We start from the raw sequence: 21,807 nt of genomic DNA, 5'->3' as shown, positions 1-21,807 counted from the left end.
GGAGACTATGTCATGATGAGTAATCTTGAATCAAGTAGAAATGGCATAAGAGAGAAGTCACCTGTAACTCAAAGTTTGGAACTACTGCGCCACCTAATGCCCCATCAGCGCTAACCACCATCCATCTGCTCCACCCAGCTGCTAGAAACCTGACCCATGACAGCTGAGGAAGCAAGGTTCAAGAAAAGATAGAGAGGGACAGAATTGGGGGCCAATGTGTGGGGTGAGAACAGTGAAAGAATGAATGTGAAGGAGTGGGTGGGGGCATTTGGGGTGGGAGCTACACTATATATATAATCTAGTTTAGCCACTTGACCCTCATTCTTGTCACACAGCCCTCAGCGACCCAACATTTGTGCACAGTCCAAACCTCAGAGGCCCAGTCATGAGTAAGACCTATTCAGCTTCTGCCGAGACGGCTTCCTCCTACCGCCGAACCTTTGGCTCTGGTCTGGGCTCCTCAATTTTCTCTGGCCGTGGTTCTTCTGGGTCCTCTCGTTTGTCCTCCAGAGTTTATGAGATGACCAAGTCCTCCTCAGCTCCCATTTACTCCAGCCAACGTGCTTCCAGCTCCTCCTTTGGTGGTGGCGGCTCAATGGTCCGTTCCTACGCTGGCCTTGGTGAGAAGCTGGACTTCAACCTGGCCGATGCCATGAACCAGGACTTCCTCAATACACGCACAAATGAGAAGGCAGAGCTGCAACATCTGAATGACCGCTTCGCCAGCTACATTGAGAAGGTGCGCTTCCTAGAGCAGCAGAACCAAGCACTGATGGTAGAGATTGAACGTGTGCGGGGCCGCGAGCCAACACGTGTCGCAGAGATGTATGAGGAGGAGATGAGAGAGCTACGCAGACAGGTAGATGCACTGACCAATCAGAGATCTTGCGTTGAGATAGAGAGGGACAACCTGGCCGATGACCTCCAAAAACTAAAACTAAGGTGAGAAGACATAGATTTAGGACTCTACATGACAATCTGTCAGCCTTTTGAAGTCAGCATTCAGATTTATTGATTTTGATTCAGAATTAAGTTGAATTTTTTATATTGCATTACTAAAAAAACAGTTTGTCAGCATATGTTCGTTATTACAGAAGGTTGAGGTGGTGAGATATTGCCATAGATGATGGGGCCTAACACTTGTTTTGATCTTCAATATCCAGACAGTGACATTTATTATGTAATGCATGTGGTCTGGAATAAGTCACATAGCATAAACTAGAACTAAAGTCATGATAGCATTCATAACTCATGCACATGTCATTGAGTTTGAAAGGACATTATTAGACATGTACTTACTACTCTCTCACTACTGATCTTCTCTCAAAAAACATTAAAGTGCAACATGATGTTTGGCAATGAAAGAATGTTGTGAATTGGAAAAGAATTTGGATAAAAATACTCCCTGAGTTGTCTAAATATGACAGTGACATAATTGCCAGATTCCTAAAACATAGACACCAGACACATTACCTCGAGGAATTTGAAGAAGAAAGGGTTCAGGACCACCTCAGACATCAAGACAGAATGCAAGTCAAGCAGTGACCACCGGTGTAACTCATATCTGTGCATGATGTTGGAAACAGTATGTGAGTGTCACTGCCATTTGCAAGAGGACCCAGAGTCATATTACACATTGCTCAGATTAGACTGCTATTATTATCCTCTTCAATATACCACCCAGCACTAAGAATTCATATGCCTTAAAATAACCCTTATCTCACTCATAGTCTCTCACTGTGTGTGTGAGTGTGTGTGTGTGTGTGTGTGTGTGTGTGTGTGTGTACATGCATTATACTCAAGGGACTCTCTTGGGACTGCCCAACGTTATCAACCCTGATTAATGATAACTGTCCTAATACTACTCACAAAAATTGCTATTCATAGACATTGCTTAAAGTGAACCTATTGAGGACTGTTTAAAAATTATGTATAGAGATTATAATGAACTCATAATGACTTTTTACAGCTAAAAGTGTAAATTCTAGATATTCAGCATTGGTTGAAAACTAACTAAAACTTAATTTTTATAATTGAAGTCTTTCACAGATTCCTAGTGCCCACAGAGTCACCAGCTTTGGCATGGTATTATTTATGGTATGACTCCTTTCATCTCTCTGATGAAAATATCAGATTCCAACTGACTGCCAACAATTACATTCATGAAACCAGATACAGTATGTGGCACATAACAACATACCTCTTTCAGAGAGGTCAGGGACATTTACATTAAACCTAAGCAATGTGTGATTCCAAGCAGTTTGTGAGAGTATAATGTTCCATCTTGATCTCCGGGCATGAAGGAATGCCAACATCACGAGCTCTCCTCAGCATATTTCAAAGACTGAGGACGTTTAGGACACATTGACCGTTAGGACTGGCTCTATTTCTGGCCATGCAGGAATTCCTGTAGAACAAATGACAATATACATAATTAAAAATCATCTTACTAAAAATGTCAAGGACATAACAGGCTAGTTACAACAATTTTCTCAAATTATGTCATGACAGAACTGGAAGTTGAGACGTTACATGCTTACATTAAGATTGTTAAACCTTAATATCTATGTCTTCCACAGACTTCAGGAGGAGATCCACCAGAAAGAGGAAGCTGAGAACAACCTCTCTGCTTTTAGAGCTGTATGTTCTTTCTATCATATGTTCCTGGAAAACCTTTAGTTTCAGCAAAAGTTTGTTTATTTCCAATAAAGTGCATTGGTAGACACATTAGACTTGATTGACGAGACTCTCTTTTAAAGATACACACATACAAATATAAAACAACTGAATTTGAAGAATGAATGAAAATGATTTTATTATTATTGTTTTTGTGCTTTCTATAGGATGTAGATGCTGCCACTCTGTCCAGGCTGGACCTGGAAAGACGCATTGAGGGGCTTCAGGAGGAGATTGCATTCCTCAAGAAGATCCACGAAGAGGTCTGTCCACTGTACACATCTAAAGTCACATTTATTCACTTATTCCTCAACATTTTCCAAGACTATGAGTGATTGATTGCTCATCTCCATTAGATACCAAAAAAATCGGAATTTGATAATTTATTGGGCTTATCAAGAGTAAGCTCTCTGCTCACTCTTTGTCTCTGCCTGCAAACCCTAATCCCCTTTCTCAATATACTACAACACATAGCCTACAGTTACCTTTTACTGACAGGGCTCTGATGCCAAAGTCTTCAAATGCTCTGCTTTTTATTTGACAAGTTAGAATGAAATGGTCACCTGTGTATACGTGTGGTGCATGTCAGCTGTGCACTGACAGTGAGGGGGCAGTGTAAAACTGTGGAACAGATGCATCCCTATAATTAAACAGAGACAGATTCTCTGTCTCTTAGACACAGCTGTGAGCAGGGTGGTGGACATAAAAAGCCTTACAAGGCATCAAATTCCTACACTTAGCCGTCTTCATAAGTTGAACTTTTCCATCAGGAAATCCGTGAGCTGCAAAACCAGATGCAGGAGACTCAGGTGCAGGTCCAAATGGACATGTCCAAGCCAGACCTAACTGCTGCCCTAAGGGACATCCGCGTGCAGTACGAGGCGATTGCTGCCAAGAATATCCAAGAGGCTGAGGAGTGGTATAAATCCAAGGTCTGTATTAGAATTTTTTAGCTATAGACAGAAATATGTATTTCAAATGCTGTGTTTATTCAGTAACCACAAGGGCTATATTCAGGTGTGTGTATCAGTGGGTTAGACCCAGGGGCGCATTAACGCACGGGTACATTCATACAATGGGGCCTACAACTCCCATGGGGTCCAGTGGGAGGAGCACGTTTATACACTTTCAGCAGGAGATTGGAGTTGTTGACATGGTGACAGTCCGCAAGCGTTAAAGGTGTCCGTGTAGTGCTTGTTCAATGCACAGCAGTTGCACCCCCCCCCCCCCCCACCTCTCCTAACCTATCGTCTTCCTCCCTCAGGTGTCAGATCTGAACCAGGCAGTAAACAAGAATAATGATGCTCTGAGACAGGCCAAGCAGGAGTCCATGGAGTTCCGTCACCAGATTCAGTCCTACACTTGTGAGATCGACTCTCTCAAGGGCACCGTAAGTCTTTAAAGGACCTGCGGGCTCTAAATCAAGTTATTATATCCCAGCCAAAACAAATATTTGCTGAGCTGAGCTGATTCCACCTTAAAACTAATGATGAAGCCTGTTTCCCCAGGTGCTCCATGAGTACATTTGATTCATTAAAGAGCCACAAGTACCACTTTCTCTGTGAACCACTGTCTCTATAAATATCTAGCTAAATTTATTCTCAAGTTTTTTTTTAAATACTGCACTTAGTTCTCAACTCCTCTAACTATTTTTTCCTTTTGCACCTTAATTTCACCTCTTTCTCTTTCTTTTTTTTTGTCTATCTACCTTCAGAATGAGTCTCTGATGAGGCAGATGAGGGAGATGGAAGAAAGGCTGGGTCATGAGGCCGGTGGTTACCAGGACACAATTGCCCGCCTGGAAGGTGAGATCACTAAAATGAAGGATGAGATGGCTCGCCATCTGCGCGAGTACCAGGACCTGTTGAACGTAAAGATGGCACTTGATGTTGAGATCGCCACCTACAGGAAGCTGCTGGAAGGAGAAGAGAGCAGGTAAGAGATTCAGGAAACTGAGAAAAAATAGGTTTTGTTTTAAAATGTGAACTGATAGCAAACTATTGCTGTTATTATTATATTTTATTAGTAAAAGGATTCATATAATTATTTCTGTTTGTTTTGCAGGATTTCTCTGCCTGTGCAGTCATTTTCTAGCTTGAGTTTTAGAGGTGAGTGCTCATATTTTCACAAAAGATACCTTTTAAGCTTACAACCTTTAAACCTGTAAACCTCTCCTGAGGCCTTTGATCAAAACTCCTGCCATTTTCATCCACAATGGGGGCTGCCTCCTTTCCAATTGGTAACCGGTTAGAATGAAATTAAATAATATATATATATATATATATATATATATATAATAACATTACTCTGCAATGCTACCAGATACCTCAAGAACCCCCCCAAAAAAATACAAAAATAATAATCCATCTGTTCTGGAAAAACACGCTCAAAATAAGGGATAATAAGCAATTAAATGATTTATCCCCATGTGGGGGAATTATCAGCATAGAACTCATGACAAGCAAAGTATGCAATAGCCTATATAAAATAAAGTATTTTTTGATAAATGTATTTTTTTATATTAAATATATCCCCCAAAATATTTAAAATATGTCAAAAATACATCTGTAATTTAAATCAATAAATAACCAAAATCTCTCTTTGAAATGAATCGAACGTTTGGGCGTGTTTGTACTAAATGTCATCTTATGCGGGTCGAATTATATTATTTTAATTATTTTATTTTAATGATTTAGTTACAGATCTGCTTCTTGGTCAGAACCCAGCATCATCAAATCAGTACCAATAAATCATTTCTAACAATAATTCAGTGAAGAAATAATTGAGAAATTTACTTTTTACCTCAATATTTTTGTTAAATATGTGATATGATTTAAATGTGTGATGATGCAGTTCTTCAGAATCAGAGCACATGTTTTTCATGCTCAACTAAAAAGAGAGAAGCCTAATTTTTTGGCCAAATTTACTGTAATAAACCATTCAGACTTTGGTTTTATGAAAAAAAAAATATATATCGGAACAAAATTAACCAGTTATTTACTGGTTATCAACATCCGGAACAACTGAATGGGACATTGTTCCTATTTTCGGTTACTTTCTGAAAATTTTTTGAGTTGGTTTTTGTTTTTCGTTTTTGTTCCTTGGAACGTTTTCAGTCCCTGATCAATAATGCGATATTTCTATAGTTACTATTTAAGTGTTAGTTTACTGATGCAGATATTGTGAATTGCATTGCCATAGAGACCAGCCCAGAGCAGCAGCACCTTCACCAGCCACAGCGCTCATCTGAGGTCCACTCTAAGAAAACAGTTCTGATCAAGACCATTGAGACCCGTGATGGCGAGGTAAACTGAATACACAAACAAATCAACAAACATTAGCTTACAGGCTTGTCATCTCTTGACGTAATTGTTGTGTTAAAGGAATAGTTGACCCAAAAATAAAAATTCTCTCATGATTTACTCACCCTCATGCTATCCCAGATGTGTATGACTTTCTTTCTTCTTCAGAACACAAATGAAGATTTTTAGAAGAACATTTCAGCTCTGTAGGTCCATACAATGCAAGTGAATGGTTGCCAACATTTTGATGCTCCAAAAAGCACATAAAGGCATCATAAAAGTAATCCATAAGACTCCAGTTTTAAATCCATAGGTGTGGGTGAGAAAGGGTTAAATATTTCAGTCCATTTTTGCTAGAAATTCTTCTCCCTGCCCAGTAGGAGGCGTATGCATGAAGAATATGAATCACCAAAAACACAAGAAGAAGAATGTGAAAGTGAAAGCATACGCCTCCTACTGGGCAGGGAGGAGAATTTATAGTAAAAATGGACTTAAATATTGATCTGTTTCTCACCCACAGCTATCATATAGCTTCTGAAGACATTGATTTAACTACTGGAGTCATATGAATTACTTTCATGCTGATTTATGTGATGTTATCCACACACATGCATATGTATGTTTATAGTGTGTAGGCTACATTTAATCATTATTATCAAAATAATTTTCCATTTCACTCTAAATTAGGACTAGTGAGGCTATGCGCACCCTTAGTGCTCAGTGTGTAAGTTGAGCCATGGCTCATTTGTTTCATCTGTTTCCTGTTCCCGAGCCAAACCTGTTTTCTATTAACCAGCACTGGGATCACTGAGGCACTACAGGCTCTCAAAATCTTCCAATCCTCACTGTTAATATCTGTTTTCTGCAAGCGTTCTGCTCGAACTCATAGCGTTTTATCACTGCACACTCTCAATTCCTCACTTGACAACTCAAAAGGAGAACTTAGTTTATTAAAAAATGTGTCCTTGTACTTTCCCACTATTCATTTGCTGCAAGAAAAAGGCTGTTGTAACTTAAGCCTCTCCCAATTGTCTCTATTCCTTATTACTGATTAATGACTTTATATCAACGATTTACTTTGTATAGCATGTGTTTTCATCATATTTATGTGTGGCCAGTTTTCCATTTCTGTGCATGTGAGTCATCACTGACATCTTCAAACATCTCTAACCATTCCCCTTTTTTCACTCTCTTAGGTCGTCAGTGAGTCCACACAGCACCAGCAGGACATCGTTTAAAATCCATGAAACAGATTTTAATTTCATCAAATCTCTAGCCCTTACTTAGATTTTCACTGATGGCCTCATGTTTTGTATGCACACCCAGATTTGTCATGACCCATGACCACAGTGTGGATAAACACAATGACAAAAGGAAAGTGAGCAAAAGAACAAGAGAGAGAGATTGAGTGGAATCAGACCTGCGATACACATACAGTGAGGAGTGTCCTGAAAGTGATCAGTTGATCTCAAAGTTTCTGTTTGTATGAATGTACACGTGCACATGTGGTTGGGTCATATTTGAGAAATCGTGTTCCACCTCTACAAAAAGACATTAATAAAGATTCACTGTTTCTCCTATTAAATTGAATTCAAGGTTTCTTTGCTTTGGGGTTCTGACTCTAATAATTAGTGGTATATGTATTTTATAAATCAAAAGACTCAAAATGACTAAAGGCACGGTCACACATACATTTGCACGGCGAAATGCCATGGGCAAAATACAGCCATCTCAATGGGAATCCACGCAATTGTGAATTTCACGCGTAACATTTCCGAATGCAAAATTGTCACACTACTGCAATTTATAGAAATGAATCGAATTCAAGTTTAATCTAATCAACTTCATTGGTGTAATTCTTCTCACTAGAGAAAAATCATCTCTGGTTGTCAGTATTAATTGTCATTGGATTGAAAGTGGGGTTCTCCCTCTAAATGATAACAGGAAACAAGTCACTCAGAGATCTCAGACATATTAATATCAGAGAGTATAAAACAGGCTATAATTGGGAGCATATAATCATGCTAAAACTATCAACAGATAGCGTCTTCTAATCAAGAGAGTCCGGACCACCACAAAACATGCATGCTGGGCAAGCACTCATAAATGAAAGAGAAGCGTTACTAGCTGAGCCCCACTATCTGAGATGACTCGAAAGATATAAAACAGACTTCTTTATGTTTCTAGAAGACGAATGAGGGCATTGCAGAAAAGCAAGTATTTTACAGCTTGCAAGAGTGCATTGTGAGAGATCTTAGATAATTTAAATGAAATCACAAAGCTGAAACCATTTTCATAGCTTTTTCCATCAATATGCAACTAAACAAATAAAATAAGATGAAACAGCAATCCATTTTAATGTGATTTACTTTTTATTTTCCTCAGAGTAAATGAATTCTGCCCCTGCAGGGATTTGCACATTTATTTTTAAAATGGAAAATTATGCAGTGTATCACAGAGGTACTTGAGCATGTTTTGCCTTCATTGCTGGGCATGTCCACCAGTAACTAGTGAACACAATTTAAAATGTTTCACCCCGTGCCTCAAAGGCATCTTCCGCCTTCAAAAAGACCAAATTCGTCCGTTTTAAACAGCAGTGTATTAAGAGGGAAATGGACACAATACATAAAAGCATATTTGACTTCAGGAGCACAACATTTATGGTCATAAAGTTTGTACAAATTCATGCTCAATAATAATAATAACGGTCAACATCAATTTAATTACATACAGAGTTCCACTTGAAGTCCTTATCTAATAAATTAGAAATAAATTATAATTACAAATGACTATCAATGACACATTTGTCAAAAGGACAGTTCTTCACACAGATGTAACCACTGATTAGAAAAAAAAAAACATTAAAAAATATTAATCAAAGCACTAGCAATGATACAGAATTGCATGTAAGCATATATACATTCGGAAAATGTACAAAATTTTACTAGAGATCCAAGCTGTCCCTTTAAAACATGGTAAACAGAGAGGAATTTAAGCCTTTGAGCCCTTTCACTACTCCAAAGAGAGGAAGAGATTAGACTGTGACTTCATTGCTCTTACAGCCCTGATAAACACAGAGGAGAAACTGGGTGTGAAATCACTCTGCCTTCCTAGGCATCTTTCTTTAGTCCCTTAGTTACTTTCAAAACTCTCTCACAGTAGACAAGGACACTTTTTAATCATCCATACAAAACCCTTAAGTGTTCACAGTTACATCGTTAGGCCTCCCCTTGCTACCACAGCCCCTGAGATTTAACTGGGAGCCACGCAAACAGTCGCTATGTACTTTTAACTAAGCCTACAACAGACATAAATAGGACATCTAACAACAGGTTTATAAAAATGAAAACAATGCATCGCTACTTCACAAATAAGTAATGGTGGCACTTTTTCCAACATGCACTGGCTGACAAAGATAAACACACAGGACATTTTGTTATTTGTGGTTTCAGCAATAGGCTCATGCTGAATAGAGCTTGTTTTCACCTTACATGGTTTGACAGAAATTGCGTAGGTCCTGACACAGAGCAGATAAAGCCATTTGAAACTGTTATAAAATGGTACATACTTCCCTGCCTGTGCTGTAAACATCGTATTATCTGAAACATGTCTAACAGGTCATAAAATTTTGACTCTGTAAACCAGATATATGAATGGTCTATCCTGCAGAACCCATGCATGCTATATGGCAACTTAGTCACTTAAAAGTCAAAGCCGTATTTGGTCCCATGTTCGGATTGAACATAATGTACCTTCTTTAAAACGGCTGCTGTGATTATGAGACCATTCTTCCTGAACAAAGTGAGACAGCCGCCTAATTATGGGTAGAAGAGCCTCAGAAGGGCAGATACACATACTACACCCATCTTCAGCATTACAAAATAGAGTAATATGCAGGAGAATAGAGCACAACTAGGCAGTGGTGTGCAAATGATAACACTCTGTGTTGTAGGTAAACAATTCATTTGATGCAACCTCAACAGCATCACACTTACTTAGCAAAAAATGCATGGGAACATGGCAAATCGGTTTGGGTATAAGAGTCCCTTGAGCCATTTGATTTGATCCGGCCAGTACGTTCTTGGTTCTCAGATTGGTTGCTGCTGTGCATCTCTAGGGGAACTGGGTCAACCTCTCACTGCAGGGCCTGTTTGGGCTGTTAGTGGCACTTGGGAGCCATAGTCATAGTCTAAATCTACAATGTGTGAGCCACCAATCAACCTGTTGTGAGAGTAGCCCCTCCTGTCTGCACGCCTGTCACGAAAGTTCTGGATGTAACTCTAAAAGAGATAGGAGAGTGAACATGTAACACAATCTGAGATTAGACTGTTTTAAGTTTTGTATAGATTTTTGAAAAGACAAAAAGTGCCACTAGTATTATGATAATGAAGTCCAAATGTTTTGAGATTAATCTCATTACATGCCTTTTACGAGAATAAAGTAATATAAAGCCTATAAAGTCTAATAAATTCATAGAATAATGAGATCAAAGTCATAATATTTTGAGAACAAAGTCAAATTACAAGAATAAAGTCATAGCATTTTGAGAAGCCAGCAGCTTCATCAATGCAAGAAATGGATGTGGAAGATTTAGTTAAATCATACTTTAGGACATGTCCTTTAGGATAAATCCTTGGTCTTTTGGCGCATCAGCACAGAGTTAATATTAGTACCCAGACACTGATTTAGTAGGAAAATGAATTTATTCAGGAGAAAGAACCAGACAGACATTCATGCAGTCCCGCTCGGCGTGGGTGATGCTTGGTTTTTGCTCTTAAAACAATACTACAATTTAGGGGATGTTACCACATGCTGTACAATGTCTTTAAATGGACCTACATAATTCACAGCAGTTCACTTGAGTGCAAGCCTATATCTCATGCCTCCCTTGCCAGGCGCCCACAGGTTGAACATTTCTGAACTAATGCATACCTCATTCATGAACACAGAGCTCGCAAAAACTTCCCACAAATTCAGCTCGGCCAACTTGACAACAAAGTTGCATAGCCAATGTTATCTCCCTGGTTAGTATTGTTTACTGTATCCAAAGACTTGAGAGTCTCCACTTTGCTGTTGTCCACCACATCACTTTGATGTTACTTTCCTTACGAATTTTTCTCAAAATATTATGACTTTATTCTCAAAATCGTAGTTTTTAAACATTTTTATTTTTTAATTTTAAATGTGGCACTAAAGAAAAAAACTATGTAAATTGTCAGATGGATTTGTGGCAGAATAGACATTAGCTGAAATAGCTGAGATTGAAATCCACAGATGGAGACTGATGTAGTGGGATGGACATATGAACAGATGATACTTACTGGAGAAATTATGTCTCCATCAAAGCGGCGAGTGGTGTTGGGTTTCCGACGGTGGATGGGCTCTGGATGCTGGAGTTTGGGTGGAGGGTTGGGTGGACGAGGGTTGGACTGAGGGGGGTGATGGTACTTCTGTTGCTGTGGTGGCTGTTTCTGTGGCTTTTTCTTCTTCTTTCTACATTCTTTTCTTTCTACCTTCTGACGAATTCGCATTAACTGCACTCGTCTCTGCTGGTGACTGATGAAGACTTTATGAACAAAAAAAGGAAGGAGAGGAGAGAGCACTTTTAGCAAAGGAATTCACTACCAGAAACAAGACCAAATAGTTAGAAAGGCCGACAGGAATGAGAGTGAAAATGGGAGAAATGTTCTCTCTATTCATGGCCCCAAAGTATCTTGACTGCAAGACAGAGGCTTTATGTAACCTTTCTTCTCTCTGCTCCTATTTTCCTTATAATGTAAAGACACTACTTTATGCTGTGAGTATTGGCTGGATTGCTCACACGATAGTCCAAAGCCAAGCTGCTAAACAAATCATTGAGTATTTTGACACAAGGCTAAATCAACATTCTGTTCTCTGTCATTATTAAAAACAGACAGAGTATTTTTGCCCATTCAGTCCCTCTGTTGTGCCTCAACAGCTTCGTGGCCCATCTGTCAGGGAATTCATGTAATGATCTCTCTCTCTCTCCCCCTCGCAAACACTCCTCCCACCCTCGCTTCTATTTTTCTATCCCTTCCTCATAACAGCCCCCTCCCCCATTCCGCCAAACAAGGGCCCAACTTGTAGCCATGGTAACCACTCCCAGTTGTGGCTGCCTGTTCTCCCAGTACACACTTTAATTCTGAATCTCTGTGTTCCATTTTGTTCAGTCTTACATTTGATAAAGAAGAGTATGGATGTGTGCTTTTAAAGAGAACTGTTCAAGGCCTTCTTAAGTGCCATCCATTTTTAACAACCCACAATTTAGTGTGGTTTTACTTATCAGTCAAAGACAGTGGCTTCTACCATAGACTTTATTAGATTAGGAGAGAAACCACTCGTATTTACTGTATATAAATCGGAGAATCTGTCACACTAAGGGTCTGTTCCAAAACCTAGTGAGCTGCCTCGCTGCTTTCTGCCTCTGGCAGCATCCTAAATTAAATGGAGCATCTTCACAAGCAGCAACTCCACACGTCATTCAAAAAGTGTTCCTCACGTGCAGCGAACGGGAGATTCAACTCACAAATGATTTCAATACTGGTGAAACAAGAAGAACAACACAATACTCTAATGAACGTAAATATGTATAGCACACACACAGTATGGTAAAAATACGAAGCTCACTAGGTTTTGGAACAGACCCTAAAATTGGCTGCTGCCTTGCAGTTAAAAGAACCTTTAAAAAGAGTCAATGCCCTTTTTATAAAAATAATCATAACGTTCAATAAGGCAGCTGTAAGTATGGAAGCTGCTGTACAGTTAAAAGAGCTAATCACCTCTTTGTTTTTTCTTGAACGAGCAAGCGCATGAGCTAGACCAGCCAGTAAAAAAATCACAGAAGCCCAATTTATGATACATTGTTGTCAAATTTTATTACTGATATGAAATATGTTACTATAACATTATCTTGACTAACAGTTTTGGAGATTTTGGTCTTTCCCCATTCAAGACAATATATGCTACTTGTATGACTGGCAATAGCTGCTCTGAGACGTTACCAATATGGCTGCAGATTGAACTAACTTGAGAGACTATTTAGCAGAGACAGGCCACTTCTATTAAAATGAATGGGAGAAATTGGAATGCCCAATGGTCAACGGATGTAGAAAGGAAGTACCACATTACAGGTAAAAAAGCCAATCACCTTTGACATCGCCTGTCAATCAACTTGAAAACATGCATGCACATTAGCTATACAAGCTGGGAAAATTGCACATTTTATGATTCCAGTGTTGTCAGATTTTACTGCTGATTTGAAATATGTCTTTGATCGTAATCTTGGTCAACCGTTTCGGAGATTTCAGTCTTTCCCCATTCAAGTAGATAGGTGCTGCACTTTCATGACTGTAAATAGCCTCCCGAGATTGTTCAAAAGATGGCCACCAGAGGACTGACTTGCTAGAAAGACTAACGTGACTAATTTGTCTTAAAGGGACCTAGACGACATCAAACCCATGGAACTATTCATGCATACTCCCTTGCCCTGCATGTTGGTTGCTTTCTAAAAGACAGCGATGAAGCAATTTGAAAATCCCCATTCACAGAGGTAAAGCCTTCCCAAAAAAGTCTCAGAATGAGTATGTATGCAGGGCACAGCTGAGACAGTCTGGTCTCCATAGGATCACCACCACAGCAAGTAATTAACGGGGACACCCATAAATAGAACAGAGCCATAAAACCCTGCTCATTACCCCAAAATGCACTGGATACCCAGGGGGAAAACTTATTTCATAAGGTCCATAAAGGCCATCCCATTTTGGAGTCTTGCTAATGATGTAATTTTTCTGTTACACCAAGCTTATTTTCAATTGTCCTAGACACCATAAATCAGTGTTTCTCAATCCTGGTCTTGGAGGAGCCCATTCCTAAACATTTTGTATGTCTCCCTTTTCTGACAAACTTGATTTTACTAGTAAGTCCATTAGAAGAGACTACATGACCTGAAATGGCTGTGCAAGATAAGGGAAACATTCAAAATGTGGAGTAATGGAGGCTTTTGAAACTTACCTTCTGTGTGTGAATATCCTTCACCCGTGACCTTCCACTGAATCAGAACACCAAGCAGCGCCAGCACGGGCCAAACTCCCATGACCACCCACGTGAACCAGCACACGGGGCGAGGTGGATCCACCTTCACCCTCTCGTAGATGTATCGTGTCAAAGCGAACAGCTCAACAAAATAATCCACAGTCACCGTAACCACGGCTGATCCAAAGACGGCAGTGGAGAGGGTTGTAAAACAGCGCTGCCATTGCAACGTGAGCACAGCAAACAGCATGCCTGATCCCAGCAGCACACCCAGAGGAAGCCACACTGTCCTCGGGTGGTAAAACTCTTCCAGAACCACCAGAGAGGCAAGGGCCATCAGTAAACCCAGGAGAAGTCCAACCATGAAAAGCCCCACACTGCGGACCAGCATAGTAACCAAGCCACACAGAGTGCCAATGCCCAGGCCGATGCCCACACTGGCCTCCACACTTAGCTGAGTATCCATGACCCTCTCCTTATAGCAGAGCATGAAAATGATGATGGAGCCAAACATTAGACCTGTGAGGAACATTACGGCCTTGAAGCAGCGGTACCCTATGACAGAAAGAAGAGGGGTAGAAAGGGCAGGATAGGGGAGGAGGTGGTGGAAAATAGAAAGGTTATAGAGACAAAGAATAATTGGCATTATTTTAACATTAAGAAATAAGAAGAATAGTATACAGCAGTATTTCCAAAACTGGGGTACGTGAGGTGACAATGGGGGTACGCAAATAAAATTCTGAGATTTACCGTTCTTTTAAGTTCATCACAGTCTAAAATAACATTCAAACCCAGTTCATTTCTCACTGGCAAAAATAATTTTGTGTGCCCCCTAGTGTAGAAACACCAAAATGGGTGTGTCATAATGGTCAGATAAATATGCAATGAAATAACCCTATCTTTTACGGTTAATAAAAATGCACCTACTCATGCATCATGCATCACACAAGTATCTTTTTTCGCTAGCCAAGAATACTTATAGGTGACATAGCTTTGTGATAGCAAGTAAAATTGATACTTCACTGTTTTGCCAGACTTGCACATGTGAGTCATCCATGATTTTAGTTTGTCTGTTTGTTTGTTTTTTCGCAGTTTAAAATGTAATTTGTTTTTAAGGTTAGATGCATAGGGAGTTTTGATTCTGATGGTATAAGTTCATAAGGTTTGATGACAGGTGTCAGACATCCGGTGTGGCCAAATAATTTTCCACATTCACACGCAGTAATTTTTACTCACATTTGCTTGCATGCTAGAGACCTGTTTTTCCATTGTTGCATGATGTCTTTTCAGCAAATGAGCTCAACCTTGCTAACAATGTCAAATGTGACATAAAAAGCACCTTGAGCTGACCGCGCAATTGCACAGATACCCGCAATGCTCGAAGTCAGCCGGCAATGCCGTACCTGAAATGATGCACAATTCCAGGCACAGAACCGAAGGCTATTCTTGCATAACGTGACGCAATGTGGGGGGAGTTTTCAAGTCATGCAGTTATATCATATCTAGCATACCTATCTAAATCGGTAAGCCATTTAATCAATATGTATATGATTAATATAACATGTACAAAACATGTACAAATATAACATGTTTAATATAAGGGTGTAATATAAGATAACTGTGTCAAATATACATATTTTCAAATTACATTGTGTGAATGTTATCTATGCGTTAGAGAGGGGGTACGCAAAAGTATGTTGAATCTATGGAGGGGTACGCCACTGTAAAAAGTTTGGGAACCACTGGTGTACAGTATATACCCACAAAAAAGATTGTACAAGTACTAGAAAACTTCAATGTATAATTTCTGCACTACTAGTGTCACCAAATGGAATTCCAAAAAGAGTCATTGTTTTGAAACAGAGTCCAGAAAAGTCCCCGTTTATCACTGGTTGTACAAACAGATAGTCCCACCCCAAAGTCATGCCATTGGTTGAGCCAATGTTGCTCTGACAGGCTGAATGAGCTGCTCAAAAAACTAAGGAATGTTTTGATAAAACCATAAAGACACAGTGTTACACTTGCAGGTAAAATCAACCAACAAATTATTTACTTATCCTCCTGAGAACCCACATCCACATGCATGGACATTACGTTTTGGCTTTGCTATAGGCTATGCATAATTTCATTTCATTTAAACCAACTGATCTCAGTTCAGGAGATTCTAGGCTGTCATTAAAGGGTTAAACGTTCAACGCACCGAGTCATGTGACAAAACAACATGGTGCGGATCTCATCTGAGCTTGTCTTTGGGAGAAACGGCAACAAAACAACATCTGGTAAGAAACCTCATTACGTTTTTAGATTAAAACATGTTGTAACAAGGTTCAAATGGGCAAGGAGGAAGCGGGAACTGGCTGAACATTCAAAGTAATATTTAATGAAACAAAAAGACACTAAACACAAACACACACACGGCAGCTGCGTGTGGCTCTCTCTCTCCCGAAATGCCGCATCCGGCGAAATGCCGCCTTATCCCTCTCCTCGGTTAATTAGCCCGATTGGGGGGCGGCCGAGCGGACTCACGGCCCGGCCCTGCCCTCCTTCTTGTCACGCATGTATACGAGTGGTTCCCAACCCTGTTCCTGGAGGCCCCCCAAAAGGTCTCGCTTTTCTGACACACCCAATTCAGGTCTTGGAGTCTCCACTAATGAGCTGATGAGTTGAATCAGGCATGTCTGATTAGGGAGATATCCAAAATGTGTAGTGTTGGGGGGCCTCCAGGAACAGAGCTGGGAACCACTGATGTATACTTTTAAAAGAAGAGTCTCTAGTTTCATCGGATATGCCATTTAAAAAATTTCATAGATTTTTTTTGCAAAACGGCACACTGTTAAACACAATGACCACATACAAGGACTATAGGCTAATTTTCCTGAAAATATCCTATATTCACTGTGCATTATCACACTGAGAATCAATGGACGCATCCAAAATCTGGAAAATGTTGTTTTCAGAGGCTGTATGGAGTTAGGATGAAAATTAGGTGCATTTCAAACTGTTCTTTTGACCAGTGCAGATAGACCGCATACTGGAGTTTAAGTCATTCCCTAATTAGGGAGCAAGAGAGCAAGCTATCATCCTATAGCTTTCCTATGCAACCAAGTGCATTCACTCCTAACATCTGGTCAAAAGTTGAGTTTCAGACTACAGATAATGTTTGGCAGACACGGGACAATGGTAATCAGTAAATAGATTCAGAATTTTTCATGCAAAATTTTATTTTACCATGGTTGGCAGTGATTGAATGATGCTGCCGATTACTTTGAATCAGAATTATTTATGCTAATTTCTGAAAAAACATGAATAACCAACACTCCTGGAAACATAATAAACAACTGTATTAAAAAATACTTTCTATAGATTGATATTATTTACAATTTCACAACTTAGTTCCACTTTCCACATATGTGGACATACATTTTTATGAAAACTCTTTGGTCTAAAAAAAATATATATATTTCTTAGAGGCTACTAGTTACAAATCAAAAAAGCAGTCATGCTTGGGTCTCAGGAGGTTTTAATGTTGTCTCTGCATATTACAGCATCAAAACACTTTAAAGATACAGTCAATCAATACTCAAATAGCTCTATTTGAAACCCAAGAGATAAATATTGTGTTTGGAGACATGTAAGTAGAGTCACCAAAGCTGCATTGAGAGGCACAGTTACTAAAGGTGTTTGGTGCTCTTTGTCATTAATGCCCATTCTGTCCATTCAGTTACAAAAAGGTAGCTTTTAAATCGACAGGAGCCTTTCATAATGCATTGCACATCTCTTTTCACAGAGATGTTTGGCTTTTAACTGATGCAATTTAGAATTGTCAGTAATGGTCCAAATTGGTGTTTGGAGAGAAGCAGAAGGGGGGCAAGAATAAATAACTTGTTTTTAACAGTTTATTCATATTGGAGCCTGAATGCCACAGAAAGAAAATAAAGGAAATGGCCTGAATCCTCACTTTCACTCTTACTCCCCGAGCAAGTAATGGGCAGCGAAAGCACATTTCACAGTCAAGTGAAACTGATAAAGCTTATCTAATAGAGAGGAACAGGGATTTGTCACCCTTGTCTGGTTGTCACAGTTATACTTGCAGCCAAAACTTTGGATTAATGTACAGATTTTACTGTTTCAGAAGGAAATTGGTACTTTAATTCACCAAAGTGGCATTCAACTGATCGCAAAGTATAGTCAGGACATTACTGATGTAAAAAACAGCACCATCACTATATGAAAAAAATCATTTTTGATCAAAACTAGACAGGCCCTATTTCCAGCAGCCATCACTCCAACACCATATCCTTGAGTAATTATGCTAAATTGCTAATTTGGTACTAGAAAATCACTTGCCATTATATCAAACACAGCTGAAAGCTATTTGGTTCATTAAATAAAGCTTAACATTGTCTTTGTGTTTGTTATTGGGTTGCCACAGTATGCAATAGACTGGCATGTCTTAAGGTCAATATTAGGTAAAAAATGACAAAAAAGAAACAGCTTTCTCTAGAAACTCGTCAGTTAATCATTGTTTTAAGAAATGAAGGCTACACAATGCTTGAAACTGCCAAAAAACTGAAGATTTCATACAAAGGTGTACACTATAGTCTTCAAAGACAAAGGACAACTGGCTCTAACAAGGACAGAAAGAGATGTGGAAGGCCCAGATACAACTAAACAAGAGGATAAGTACATCAGAGTCTCTAGTTTGAGAATTAGATGCCTCACATGTCCTCAGCTGACAGCATCATTGAATTCTACTGCTCAACACCAGTTTCATGTACAACAGTAAAGAGAAGACTCAGGGGTGCAGGCCTTATGGGAAGAATTGAAAAGAAAATTCCACTTTTGAAACAGAAAAACAAAAAGAAAAGGTTAGCGTGGGCAAAGAAACACAGACATTGGACAACAGATAATTGGAAAAGAGTGTTATGGATCTTAACCCCATTGAGCTTCTGTGGGATCAGCTAGACTGTAAGGTGCGTGAGAAGTGCCCGACAAGACAGCCACATCTATGGCAAGTGCTACAGGAAGCATGGGGTGAAATGTCACCTGAGTATCTGGACAAACTGACAGCTAGAATGCCAAGGATCTGCAAAACTGTCATTGCTGCACGTGGAGGATTATTTGATGAGAACTCTTTGAAGTTGTTTAAGAAGTTCTGAAAATGTTTTCAAATTGTAATAGTAATTTTTTACGTTATTAATGTCCTGACTATACATTGTGATCAGTTGAATGCCACTTTGGTGAATAAAAGTACCAATTTCTTTCCATAAGAGCAAAATCTGTACATTATTCCAAACTTTTGGCCACCAGTGTAGATGTTATTATGTGAATTAAATTTGACTAAATAACCACAACTAAAATTATGTTTGTCATAATGAGGCAAAAACATACCCATGCATTTATGTCATGCCAGAATCTGACCTGGTTTGGAGTGAGTAATATTTCTTTTTTTTTTCTTTTTTTAATCCCCTTTTTCTCCCAATTTGGAATGCCCAATTCCCACAAATCAGTAGGTCCTCGTGGTGGCGCGGTTACTCACCTCAATCCGGGTGGCGGAGGTCAAGTCTCAGTTGCCTCCGCTTCTGAGACAGTCAATCTGCACATCTTATCATGTGGCTCATTGTGCATGACACTGCGGAGACTCCCAGCATGTGGAAGCTCATGCTAATCTACGCGATCCACCCACAACTTACCACGCGCCCCATTGAGAGCGAGAACCCCTAATCGCGACCACAAGGAGGTTACCCCATGTGACTCTACCCTCCCAAGCAACCGGGCCAATTTGGTTGCTTAGGAGACCTGGCTGGAGTCACTCAGCACGCCCTGGATTCGAATTCATGACTCCAGGGTGGTAGTCAGCGTCAATACTCGCTGAGATACCCAGGCCCCCATTAGTAATACTTCTTATGCAAATCTTTGTTTCTCCAAACCAGTGATCTGCCATCTGTAATCATCATCTTAATATAATCAGTGCATTCATGAACCTTTTGACATCCAGCCTGTGTTGCAACCTACCAAAGAAGCAGTAGATGATGCCAAAGAGGCAGCACATGGAGCAGACGACAGACGGAACCACCTCGTAACGCCGTTCAATGTTCTCATCACAGTTGAACAGACGCTCTGAACTCTCATCCTGAGAGGGTGGGGAGAGCTTAAAGGCCAGAATCTGTGGAGTGGATGTCATGCTGACGGTGTATGTTGGAGAATGTTATGGTTTTCACAGGAGCTGAGAGCAGCAGGAGAGTGGGGTCATGTGGAAGACAGAGGATGCAGAGATGTTCCTATCCACAGCAATTTACCTGTTCAAAGAGATCAGAAGAAGAGTGTGCAGATATTAACTCATGACAGTCTACCAGTTTGAGTCTACCTGTCAAAATAAACATGGTATATACAATACTTTGCAAAAGTCTTAGGCACATAAGATGCTTCACAAAAACATTTGATTTAAGATGGTTATATATATCTTCATCTTTAGTGTGTCAATAGGAAATATACATTTTAAACTCCCAAACATTCCTTTTGCAAATAGAATAGAATAGAAGAACAGGGAGCCCTGCAACAGATAGCATGGCCCCCACAGAGCCCCCCACTGAACATCGAGTCAGTCTGGGATTACATGAAGAGACAGCAGCAGTTGAGACAGCCTAAATAGATAGAAGAACTGTGGTGAATTCTCCAAGAAGCTTGATACATCCTATCTGCCAACAACCAAAAAGAACTGTGTCCAGGTGAACCTATGATAATTGGTGCTGTTTTGAAGGCAAAGGTGGTCACACCAAATATTGATGTAGCTTTTTTTTTTTGTTTACTGGACTTTGTATGATGTTAATTGATAAATGAAAACTTTTTAGGGCTTTATTTTTGAAGACATCCTCACTATGCAACATTTTTCACAAGTGCCTAAAATTTTTCACAGTACTATAGATCACATTTAAGCATTCATTTTGACAATATCAGACAGCATAATGCCAATCTTGCTGCTGTCTGCTGTCCAACTCCATTAAATCAAATCATGTCTCCTATCACAGAAATGAATGTTTTCACTTTATTTAAAAATATAAGCTCTTTTAACTTTTTAAAAACTGCAAAAATATTTTTTGCATACTATTTTACTATAAAAAGAGCTAAATATACTTAAAATAAGATACATTTACTTGAAGAAATATTACAAAAGAAATTAAGTCTTATTTTCAGAGAAATCTAACAAAGTTGAGCAAGGTTTATGTTAAAAACAAGAAAAATGATTTGCCAATTGGGTGAGAAAACTAAACTTAATTAAAATTATAAGGGGGAAAAAAGTGTATTATTCTCATTGGCAGATAGTGTTTTCTTATTTCCATTACACAGAATTTACTTGAAAACATGACAAAAATATACTGAGAAACAATTTGAATTATTCATTTATTGCTGTAATAACCAGCTGACATGGTATAAATAACCTATAACATCAACACCTTGACATAAAAGAGCCAAGTAAGCATAGATAAATAAAGAACATAAGGCTTATAATTCTTATTTAAAACTTAAGCCAGTGGATTATATACCCTGCTTTGGTTGACAGCAGTTATCTAATTACTTTTAAGTGCATCACACTGAGCATATTTGCATTTTTGAAAAGTCAATATTTGCGAGTGTGTACTTCAAAGTAACATGGTGAGCTAAGTACTTTGTTAATGTAGGAGCCCGAGGGACAGAACATAAAATGTTTTACAAAACACTGTATTAGATTCTTCATAGAATTTCTCCTACATGATAAATAAAATATCTGACTACAAAT

General features: G+C 39.3%; 2 protein-coding genes across 3 annotated transcripts in view; one reads left to right on the top strand and one right to left on the bottom strand.

The window, feature by feature from the left end:
* Nucleotides 1-314: 314 nt before the first annotated feature.
* On the top strand, nt 315-7,563 carry LOC127447290 (desmin-like). Of its 2 annotated transcripts, XM_051709069.1 has the most exons (10): nt 315-942; nt 2,580-2,640; nt 2,844-2,939; nt 3,447-3,608; nt 3,941-4,066; nt 4,391-4,611; nt 4,741-4,784; nt 5,878-5,981; nt 6,666-6,702; nt 7,175-7,563. In XM_051709069.1, the coding sequence occupies exons 1-9, from the start codon at nt 386-388 to the stop codon at nt 6,669-6,671; spliced, it is 1,377 nt and encodes a 458-aa protein (XP_051565029.1). In that variant the 5' UTR covers nt 315-385; the 3' UTR covers nt 6,672-6,702; nt 7,175-7,563. The 2 variants fall into 2 exon arrangements, with proteins under 2 accessions (XP_051565029.1, XP_051565028.1); XM_051709068.1 differs by lacking the exon at nt 6,666-6,702.
* Nucleotides 7,564-8,343: 780 nt separating this feature from the next.
* tmem198a (transmembrane protein 198a) overlaps nt 8,344-21,807 on the bottom strand; it is a 35,700-nt gene continuing 22,236 nt past the window's right edge. Inside the window, exons 2-5 of the mRNA XM_051709067.1 lie at nt 20,046-20,329; nt 14,010-14,585; nt 11,300-11,544; nt 8,344-10,258 (exon numbers count right to left, since the gene is read on the bottom strand). Of these exons, the coding sequence (XP_051565027.1) occupies nt 10,106-10,258; nt 11,300-11,544; nt 14,010-14,585; nt 20,046-20,214 (1,143 nt within the window). The 5' untranslated portion in view covers nt 20,215-20,329 and the 3' untranslated portion in view covers nt 8,344-10,105. The remainder of the gene's footprint in view (nt 10,259-11,299; nt 11,545-14,009; nt 14,586-20,045; nt 20,330-21,807) is intronic.

This window comes from Myxocyprinus asiaticus, chromosome 10 (assembly GCF_019703515.2).
Source record: "Myxocyprinus asiaticus isolate MX2 ecotype Aquarium Trade chromosome 10, UBuf_Myxa_2, whole genome shotgun sequence".
In the NCBI taxonomy this organism is placed as follows: domain Eukaryota; kingdom Metazoa; phylum Chordata; class Actinopteri; order Cypriniformes; family Catostomidae; genus Myxocyprinus; species Myxocyprinus asiaticus.
Note: the sequence above shows the minus strand (reverse complement) of the source record. Positions and strands in the feature narration are given on the sequence as shown.

Bases quoted from the DNA above. Each gene is read 5' to 3' on its own strand.
- LOC127447290 (XM_051709068.1), top strand. From the start codon at position 386: ATGAGTAAGACCTATTCAGCTTCTGCCGAGACGGCTTCCTCCTACCGC. The intron at 3,609-3,940 runs GTCTGTATTAGA...TTCCTCCCTCAG, and splicing joins AGGAGTGGTATAAATCCAAG to GTGTCAGATCTGAACCAGGC. The intron at 4,785-5,877 runs GTGAGTGCTCAT...GCATTGCCATAG, and splicing joins TTCTAGCTTGAGTTTTAGAG to AGACCAGCCCAGAGCAGCAG.